An 11,102-nucleotide genomic window follows, 5' to 3' on the forward strand; every position below is an offset into this window, starting at 1 on the left:
TTTTTACAAACAGTGAGAAAAAAAGTGGGAATAAATGTCTATATATTATAATGAAGACCTTTGACTTAATTCCACCCACATTTTTACCTAGCGGAACTTATTATTAAAATGATAATATTTGAACCAGTCTATACGAGAATAGCTTACAGAAACCTGAAGAATCAAGACGTACCTATGCTGAACTCATTATAAGAGACCTACTATCGCATGATCCTATCATAATATTATTCTACAGTATAAAAATATTTGTTTTTGAGATTGTAAACTTAGTGAAATCGAAAAAAAAATCACTTAATATTTAATTAGGTTTAGGTACTATAACATAAAAAATAATGAAATTACTCATAGTAGCAGAAAAAAAAATGTTTATATTTGCAGACTGGAGTAAACACGGCGAGACACCTATACACGACCGCATAAAACCATAGATGATACATAATATGGATACGGCATAAGACAAAAATCTGTAAGCTAACATAATTCGTACCATTATTAGCCGCTAGATGTCATAATTGCATCTTATCAATTATCTGTACATCGTACCACGAAATCAGAATGGACACCATGAAGATAATATTATCTTAGTTCATGGTGAGAACCATCGTTTCTCTCTCCGTTATGTTGGCAGAAACAGTAGAATGAAATAAGGAATGCCAAGCTAAGGTTAATTTTATGTTTCCAGAGTTGTATTATTGAAAGGCGAATCACAGTACATGTTGCTATCATGTTCAACGAATACGTATCATCAATAACATCATCGGTCGGTCCGGAAACGAGATAAAAAAATATTAAATATTAAATAATCTGAACGTTAGCAAAAATATTGACGTTCCGAATTCCGAAACGGCAGTAGTTTTTAATTTTTATGTTTTTTATTGGCCGATGTAATAAGCTTAACAATATTAGTTTTTTTTTAATATATACAAAGTACAACATTATGAACTCATTCATTTAAGGTGTAACAAAGATGATCCACTGAGATGAACACCAAACGGTTTGCGATGGATTATCTCAAAGTTTTCGTCTCGTTTTTGGTCATACACTTGACGTGTCTTGTTAATGGCGACGAACACAATCATTTGGTACGAATATTTGTATTATTTATGATAGTCTCTCGTTACTTCTATAATTCAGTGTTGGGTTAATTTTGTTGTATATTGTGTGTATTGTGTATTGATGTGGTGGATGGATACACCTAGTGATTTGGTGATGTGGCTGACTATGAGTCAATTTTTATGAGTGTGTAATGAGATGTTTGTATTAATTGATGATGTTTATTTACATATTCTGGAATAATACCTCATTATCTGGAACTACAAAATCTAAAATTGAATTAACTTATCTTTAAAATAGGTCAATTAATAATTGATACCAAAGTTAAAAATTGATAAGTTTAATTTAGGTAGTTAATTTTATAATATTATATTTCAGTATAAAAGTAATGAGGAGGTGGTATTGTGGATGAACACTGTCGGTCCATATCATAATCGACAAGAAACATATACTTACTTTAGTTTGCCGTTTTGTGCGGGCCCTAAAGATTCAATTAGTCATTATCATGAAACACTCGGTGAAGCTTTACAGGGTGTTGAGCTTATACACAGTGGACTGGAAATGCGTTTTAAAGGTACTGATAGTTTTTAAATCCAATAGTTCCCAAATAATTTATTCATTTTTGTCATTTAAATAGAGGACATATCTAAAGTACCATTCTGTCAAGTAAACTTGGATGATAACAAATTAAAAGCATTTATATATGCCGTACGAAATCACTACTGGTATCAAATGTATATTGACGATCTTCCGATTTGGGGTAAATTATATTTATATACTCCGTTCTACGAGAGAAAGAACTCGTTTTGCAATGTAACTGACGGCATTTTACGACCTGGAGCACTATTTCTTTCGCCTAAACATTCCGGTCGGCAGTGTTGTATAGGACTACAATTACAACCTATGTTTGATTAAGGGAAATAGTGACCCAAGTCGTTAAACACCGTCAGTTAAATTGTGAAAAGAGTTCCTTCTCTTGTGGAACGAAGTACCTATATAAGCTTTTACTGTTATTTTGATTTTATTAAATTTATGTATTTGGAACTTAGGGATTGTTGGAGAACTAGATGAAACTAATAACAAATATTATATATGGACACACAAAAAATTTGATATTGGCTTTAATGATCATCATATTGTTGATGTAAATTTGACTTCAGAGACTAAAGTTGAACTTAAAGTTAATACTAATATTGAATTTACTTATGAAATTAATTGGAAATCATCTCCTATTATTTATAAAGATCGTTTCAATAAATATTTGGATCCTAAATTCTTCCAGCACAGAGTAAGTCAATAATAATAACAATTATGTACAAATTATTTGTTATAAATATAATCTATTAATTAATTTGATGCATACTTTATTTCAGATACATTGGTTTAGTATTTTCAACAGTTTTATGATGGTTATATTTTTAGTTGGATTAGTATCTATGATTTTATTGCGAACTGTGCGAAAAGATTATGCTCGTTACAGTCAAGACGAAGAAGTTGATGCTATGGTATTTAATAATATATTTTTAATTTAACTTACATATTTTAATATTTGAAATATTAGGACAAGGATTTGGGTGACGAATATGGATGGAAGCAAGTTCATGGCGATGTTTTCCGTCCAGCATCTTATCCTATGCTTTTCTCTGCCATTATTGGATGTGGTCACCACATCACTCTAGTCACTCTCGTAGTTATAACATTTACAATAATTGGAGATTTATATACAGAGTAAAAACATAATATTCTCTTATAAATTTTATTTTTAATTTTTGAATTATTGAAATTGTTGATTAGACGAGGATCGTTATTGGGTACATCAATATTTGTGTATGCTGTAACTTCTCCTGTTAATGGTTATTTTGGTGGAGCCTTATATGCTAAGATGGGTGGACGTATTTGGATTAGACAGATGTTGTTATCTGCATTTTTATTACCTTCACTTGTTTGTGGCATGGCATTCCTTATTAATTTTATTGCAATCTATTATCATGCATCTCGTGCCATTCCATTTGGTTCAATGGTAAGTAATGATTATTACATATTTTGAATTATTTTACTAATAACAATGATTTTTAGGTCGCAGTAGCCTGTATATGTGTTTTTGTGATATTACCTCTTACATTGGTTGGAACTTTGCTAGGTCGAAATTTGTCTGGGCAACCAGATTACCCTTGCAGAGTAAATGCTGTACCAAGACCTATACCAGAGAAAAAATGGTTTATGGAACCTTTAATAATCACAATGCTTGGCGGAATACTGCCCTTTGGATCAATATTTATTGAAATGTATGTTAAAATAAATAATAATAGTATTCATATTAATTATTAATGTGATATTAAACTACATTTTGGAATATCTAATTTTAGGTATTTTATATTTACTTCATTTTGGGCATACAAAATATATTATGTTTATGGATTTATGCTGCTAGTTGTTTTGATACTTATGGTGGTAACTGTTTGTGTCACAATTGTATGTACTTATTTTCTACTTAATGCTGAAGATTATAGATGGTAAGTTTGTATTACCAATTATTATTTTTATTACAGTTACAAATTGTTTATTCTCATTGCAGGCAATGGACAAGTTTTGCAGCAGCAGCATCAACTGCATTTTACGTTTATCTGTATTCATTTTATTACTTTATGTTTAAAACAAAGTAAGTTATTGCATATTTATAAGCACATTATTAATTAAAACTTTATAATACATATTCAAGATAAACCACAAGGATTTAAATTATACTATAATCTAACATAGAAAAAAGTTATAATCTGAAGGCTCACTTTTTATATGATGTATAGGTTTTTTTTTTTTTTTAACAAAAACACGATTTATTGCTATTTAAAGAACATTGATTTCAGTGGGCTTAAGCCATAAAATATCTCATTACACTACTCATTTTTAAAATTATATTTGATATATTTAAAATGTGCTCTTAGTTGTATTATTATCTACTTCAGTTAACTTTGAACTAATTATATCAAAACTTTAGGGGTATGCGGTTAAGTTTTGTATTGTTATTTTTAAATTGTTTTTTATTTGTTATTATTTGTTATTATATATACTCTATTTGTACCAGCAGGCATTATAATAGTATAAGCTATATAAAAAAGAAAACATGAATAATTTGATTGAAGAATTATTTTTAAAATAATTAACTTTCTTAAAATCAAAATATAAAAATAAAGTTTCTAGTTTTACATGGTGAATGTTGTTTATAATAATGTTTAAAATAAGTCATGGTATATAATTCATTTGAACCTTGAACAAAGATTAGTATTTGTTAGTCTGTATTTGTACCATATTATCATAATCAGTGATATACAAAAAATGGTTTTTAATACCTTTTGCGGTATGTTGAATAAAGACAACTATTTTCATTACTGTGGTTTTATCTTGATATTAATTTAAGTATAAATATTATAATTAAGTGTGTGTTGTAAAACCCTCATAACCCTTGTATTTAATATTTCAGAATGTATGGACTTTTTCAAACTGCATTCTATTTTGGTTACATGGCATTATTCAGCATTGCTTTAGGAATCATGTGTGGTACTGTGGGTTACATTGGTGCTCATGCTTTTGTGCGCAAAATTTACACTACTGTCAAGATTGATTGATCATCAACATAATAATCACCATCTGTTTAATCACAACTGTAACAATGTTTTTACATTATGTAAGTTTAAAAATTGTAGAGTACTCATATTATATTATTATTTTAATATTTGAATTGTATTATTTTTTCTTTTATAAAATTGTTATTCTGTATGGAATAAAATTAGTATACATGGTGTATATAGTATGTGTATCGTAATTTTCAGCATAATATAAACATAGTCGATCCTTATCCATTTATGTTAACAAATAATCAAACATTAATATATAATTGTATGTTATGTATACATAATTTTGTATATCTCTATTGAATATCCACCTGTACATATACATTTAATAGATAAACACTTATCAGTTATTTTTTTTAAATGTGAATATTATTTTGTACATTCAATTTTTTATGTCTGTACACTGACCTATACGTTAACTATACTCTTACAACTGGTTAATAAATTAAACTTAGTTATTTAAACGTAACATAAAAAATTATAATATTATTCATTTAAAATTTCTATTTATTGTGCTTAATTAAGAGGACAATATCTACCTGTAATTTTAAGTGTAAAAACATGGTTTATGTGAATGAATATTAAATATTGTAGTTGTAGTAGCTGTAATAAAATGACAAAATGTTTATAGATAAATAGAGGAGATTATTATCTATGTTAATTATGGCTTGATTTTGTATGATCAAATAATTATTTTATAAAGTTAAGGTTTTTTTTTGTATTTTTCAGTAAATTAATATAAATTAGTTAATTAATTTATTGAAAATTTAAAAAGACTCAACACAGATAAAGTTCTCCTCTATAAACCAACTATTTTACGATTTTACAACAATTCTTAGACACTGTTTTTAAATTTTTGATTCATGCAAAACTATTTTTGTAAAAAAAACATTTAGAACTACATGAGCACCACACGTAGAACAGCAAATTTTATTGACCATTTACGTAGTTTTGTTTACCTGGATAGCGTACTATATTCTATGTATAGAACAGACTATGTACCACAGCGTCTTCTTTTTAGTTTAGATTGAATCTTGGTTATCCTTATACTATATTATGCTGCTTGCCGTTTGGTATAGAAAAATTTTATTTCAATACTACCACAAAACCTAGGTCCATTCCCTTGATTTCTATTTAAATATTAATATACTAGTGCTGGGTTGCATAAACAATTTATTAAGTTTGATGGTTCAATAAAAATTTAATAGACCAATCGTGGGCCACTAAATCTTGTTTAGTGCAATCTCACTATTGATTCATTAAATGATTTGTGCAACCCGACATAATATATATAATATATATAAATATTATGTATTGTTAATTTTATTTAAATTTAGTGCTATACCCTACTTCATTAATTTACCTTATTAGTTATTTGACTTAATATTAACTATTGTCTATTTGGTATTCTCTAATCTCAATAGTCAATAATTGATATATTATTATTAGTTAGGTATTACCATTGAGTATACTCAATGGTATTACTTTAATCATGATAATCTAAGTTTATATGTTGTTATTTATGGTACTTTGAACTTTCCAGTCAGTTAATTTACGTTGGATGTGTGATGAACGATCTAAAATTAAATGATATTTTAAACGCATTCATTTTAATATATTTTCTGTAAAAATTACATTAATAATAAGTTTCCGAAAAAAATCAAATACTTAAACAAGCACTAATTAGAAATGTTTAAAGGTGGACATTAACTAGTTAGTTATTTTCTAATCAACTTATGAATTTAACTAGTTTAATTTACAGTTGAAATAACTTAGCTTTTCTCAGTTGAGTTTAAAAAAATCTATCAAGTTAAAAACATTTTGATATTTTTCGTTTATACGTAAATATTACTGTGTCAATATAAAATAAAAATAATCCAATACAAAAATACAAACATTTCTGTTCTTTTTCTTGATAACATAATTTTGTGTATATTCATATAATCATATATTTTATGTTGTAAATTATTTGAATTTTTGAGTTTACTTACTAGAGAAATATTATTTAGTTTTATATAAGCGGAGTTTCCATATACCCATTCCAGGTAAGAAAATAAAACTGGCGGAGTTTACATTAGACCTTTTCATTACCTTTTTATCTAACCGGTATTCTGGCGGAGCTTGCAATCGCCCCTTAAAATATGACCTTATCGATCTCAAGTAGACATATTAACGAACTCAAATCAGTTTTCAGAAGTCTTTTCAAATGAACAGGTCCATCGGTAGGATTGACAAAAAGTACCTACATACAAATGAGCCTAAATCGTTTAACGTTCATTAAACGTAAAAATGTAAAATAGGTACATTAAATACAAGGAGTCTGGAGAGGGTATATTTTATTCATTGTCGTAACGTCATGTCTATGGAACGATTATCACTATTTAAAATATAAATAGTATATTATTTCAAATTTCAGTAGTTCATAAATTAAATTCAGTACCTACTCAAGTTTATTTCTACGTATCATTTGACCAAATATGTCCTTTTACATTTACACACGGTTTAAGATAGGTTTACCAAACTTAGTAAATCTGAATTTAAATAATTTACATTCGCATTTCGATTAAGTAAGACTGGCGCCAAGAAACGTGTTCAGCGTAATATTTTTTATTGTTGTACAATGTATAGTGCGTTGGTTTTTTACGTTATTTTAATAATTTTAAGTGATTAGGTAACTTACTCACAAATATGTGATATATTGCACTATTTAAAACGCTCATAACTCGTATAAAAATTAAAATATCGGAAAAACCAGCGTGTCAAACACAGATAAATGTTGTTGCCCTCGTGTTTGATAAGAGGTCAATTCACTCAAACGCTAAAGTAAAGTACACAACATTTGTTTTGCCGAACGAAAATTTGATGAGCACCTTGTGCGGATGTGCGGTTGTGGAGTCCCCATGGATCTCCCCGTAAATACGGCACTGTCTATACATATAATATAAAAGTAACGAACGATTTATCAACAGTAAAGATTACATTTCGATTTTAAATTATGAATTTTTTCCAATTATATATTTTCTTTTGAAATTATGAGCTACATTACCAGTTATGGCATCATCACCAGAACGTAGGTATATTTTCTACCATGAAAAAATTAAATAAAACTATTAACGAAACTCGTCAGACCAAGTACTTCGGAGTGATTTCGGAAAGCTCAGACCGGATTCAGATCGGATGAGTATGAATAAAATATGCATTGAAAAAAAATAAGTTTGTATTTCCTAATACACGGATGGGTGTGACAGATCGGATGCGTGTGTGACACTGTGACAGGGCCTTTACATGTCTAGCTATTTTGAGTGTAGTAGTGTACAATGTACATAGACAAATTTAAATGATGTAATCGATTATTTCGCAAAAAAAAAAGATTAGGTACCGCTTAGACTTTATACTATAAAAAAATTTAATTTAAGATACACATTTTATCACACATGTAGGAAATCCATAAAAACCTTATTTAGATAATTATTATAATATATACATTTCTTTTTTAGTTGGTTTTTATAATATGAAAATATATAATTTAGTTTTAAACCACTCCCGAAAATTTGTTCCAACTGCGGCCTTGACGATAATATAAAAATGTCATGAATAACACACAAAACGTATATAATATTATTCAATTAGGATTAAGGGGATTCGATACCGTGATTTTCTGTTTTCGTCTAACACACACGTGACATAGTAGGTATTTTAGACGTGTTTTTTGCCAAACATACCAATTGATCTAATGAAGCGATAAGAATTATGAAAACAGATTTGAATTTGTCATCAAGTCTACTTAAAATCGAATTTCCCACATTTTTAATTTTTTGATTTTAGTTTCTCCAAAAATTGAAATACAAAAATGTTCAAATACTCTTTTTTATATGACTTTTTCTGGAGTTTGGGAGATAATATCAAAATTGTGGGAAATTCGATTTCAAGTAGACTTGAAGACGAATTCAAATCTGTTTTTAGAATTCTTATCGCTTCATTAGATCAATTGATATGTTTGACAAAAAATACGTCTAAAATACTATGTCATGTGTGTGTTAGACGAGAAACAGAAAATCACGGTATCGAATCCTCTTAAGTCAAAAAGGTGACACAAATATAAAATTACCATTTATATATTATTTAACTTAACAAATAAACTAATTTTAAGATTCTGAGCAGCTAAGCCCAAAAGTATAAATCGAATCATTTATCATAGAATAATACAAATCGTAATACCAGAATATTAGGTACCTAACCTATAATATACCAATAATAATAATGGTCTTTAGAAAACTTAACGTGCTCGAAAATGTAATGCTGCGGGCCGATGAACGGTGAACCTACTATCTGGCTATATTATAATAATATATAGGTACACGTCGTCATCTGGGAGATTTTCGAATTTATCGGTCTCTGTGTTGGAACACTTGTATTTAGGTCATTAAAAATTCTCAATTAAAACTGACGCATACATATACGTTCAAATAAAAAATGGCTGACAATAATAGCAGTAACGAGATACAGGCCACATTACTCGAAATTATCGAGCTAATAGTAGTCGGTATAATGAATGGCCTATATGAAGATGAAGGCGATGACGAAAATCTGATACGAGTAATAACATATTTTCTGTCGTCCATTGGTATGGATGATGCGACTTCGAGTGGAGACGTGCAGTCCCCAGGGCCAGAGCCCGAAGAAACCTGCACTTCGATTCCGGACGACGCTCCACCAGAAGTCGCAACCAGAGAAGACGACAAAAACGAAGAACGATCAGACTGCAGTTATGCGCAGTCGGGTGGCGACGCGCCGCCCTCGGAGTTTGGGACTGTCGACCCAACTCCGACTTCCGAGGGCGGACCACTCGACGACGTAGTGATGCCTGCTGCAAAAAACGTATCATGTGCAGACATTGAGCAGCCGGCCAAGGAATTAGCTGTGAATGCGGATAGTATCGGCGAGCTGATCGGCAAGGTGGACCCTGCAGTAGAACGCGAAAAACGCGTGGTTTCCTCCCGTAGAAAAAGATTTTCTACGGGATGGAAAAGTGTAAAACGCGTTTTTCGCGTGTTGTTCTGCTGCGGATGTACGAAACCGTCCGAAGCTAATATACTATAGCACAGCCCACTTGGGCCGAAGACGACGGACAGGATGACGGCGACGCAAAGGAGGGGAGGATACGGGAAAGAGCACGGAAGGTGCGCGGCGGTAAGTCACCCGCGCACGTTCTCCGACCACCACCAGCGCGACGAGTTTGCGGACGTAGCGCGCTCGGCCGTAGTTGACGCGCGAGACCCTCTGGCGGCTCGGCGAGCGCCTGGCTGCAGTTACGATCACGTGGAGCGACGGACGACAACGACGACGGAAACGACGAATACTTTGGCACGGGGTGAGTGATATAGAGATTATATTTGTTAGGAACATGGACGTGAGTGGCGCCGGAACCGAAGGAACTTAGGATAGTTCGGTTAAGTTAGGTTAAGTTAGGTTAAGTTAGTTAACTGTTTCACGGTCCGGCGGCGGTCATTGGACGAAGACGCGGATCCGACGACTCTCGCCTTTTCGCCCCGCTGTAATCCCACATCGGCCGCGTCGCAGACTGTTCCGCAGCACAAAATCTCTGTTCACTCTCTCCGCGTGTCTATTGGTCTTCGCCGTCTATCGCAGAGTTGTCGACGCGCACGAGATCGCGCACTATAGCCGCTGCTCGTCACCGTCAACCGTTGTCGCTCCCGTGGCCGTCTCGGTCTGGCCTAGCCAGCTGGGCAAGGTCGTCACGCGTCCGAGCAAACGCGCCCGTAACACTCGTCAACCTGGGGGACCGGTCGTGGGAACGTACAGAGGTGACCAGTGGCCACATCATTGCATATATTCGCACCAAATCGCCATCTCGTATCCTCCCCTCCTAGTTTATTGTGTCTCCTGTCCGTCGTATTTTTTTTCCCCATTAAATTTTCTTTACTTATTTCAAATAATATTCACTTTATAAATTTCGGCTTTTTTTTTTTGTTCAACCTTTTTTTGAACATACAAAATTGTATAATAACGGCAACTGTTTCCAAAATTGTTTCCGTTTTTGAAATTATATTCAATATATCATATTATATAATTCATATTGTTTTTGTTTGATAAATAAAAAAAATTTGTGAACACAAAAAACTATTGTTGCTTTTTTTTCGTTTTGTCGAGTGTATAAATCAATTTTTACAGATTTAACGACTAGGTATATAATTATTGACTTGAGTTGTAATATATCCTAATCTGAACAAATCTTGAACAGGTATTACTGTACTCGGAAACTACTTTTCGACGGTATGTGTGTTTTGACAGTTGTACAATAATATAATTATAGACAAAACCGCACAATAGGTGGTACGACCTTTACCGGGTGGAAAGTTTAATATATTTGCGTAGCACGTAGGTATATAACATAATACT

At 31.5% G+C, this 11,102-nt stretch overlaps 1 protein-coding gene across 1 annotated transcript; it reads left to right on the forward strand.

The window, feature by feature from the left end:
• Positions 1–712: 712 nt before the first annotated feature.
• Positions 713–5,039, forward strand: LOC100169429 (transmembrane 9 superfamily member 3). The gene is made up of 11 exons (XM_001950023.5): positions 713–1,082; positions 1,432–1,627; positions 1,691–1,813; positions 2,103–2,341; positions 2,427–2,558; positions 2,615–2,781; positions 2,848–3,073; positions 3,130–3,338; positions 3,420–3,566; positions 3,629–3,712; positions 4,532–5,039. Exons 1-11 carry the CDS (start codon positions 981–983, stop codon positions 4,674–4,676), a joined length of 1,770 nt encoding a protein of 589 aa, XP_001950058.1. The 5' UTR covers positions 713–980; the 3' UTR covers positions 4,677–5,039.
• Positions 5,040–11,102: the final 6,063 nt, after the last annotated feature.

Source organism: Acyrthosiphon pisum, chromosome A2, assembly GCF_005508785.2.
Source record: "Acyrthosiphon pisum isolate AL4f chromosome A2, pea_aphid_22Mar2018_4r6ur, whole genome shotgun sequence".
NCBI classification, from domain to species: Eukaryota; Metazoa; Arthropoda; class Insecta; order Hemiptera; family Aphididae; genus Acyrthosiphon; species Acyrthosiphon pisum.

Excerpts from the sequence above, each read along its gene's own strand:
- LOC100169429 (XM_001950023.5), top strand. The coding sequence starts at position 981 with ATGAACACCAAACGGTTTGCGATGGATTATCTCAAAGTTTTCGTCTCG. Across the intron at positions 1,083-1,431 it reads GCGACGAACACAATCATTTG|TATAAAAGTAATGAGGAGGT; the intron begins GTACGAATATTT and ends ATTATATTTCAG. Across the intron at positions 3,074-3,129 it reads CCATTCCATTTGGTTCAATG|GTCGCAGTAGCCTGTATATG; the intron begins GTAAGTAATGAT and ends AATGATTTTTAG.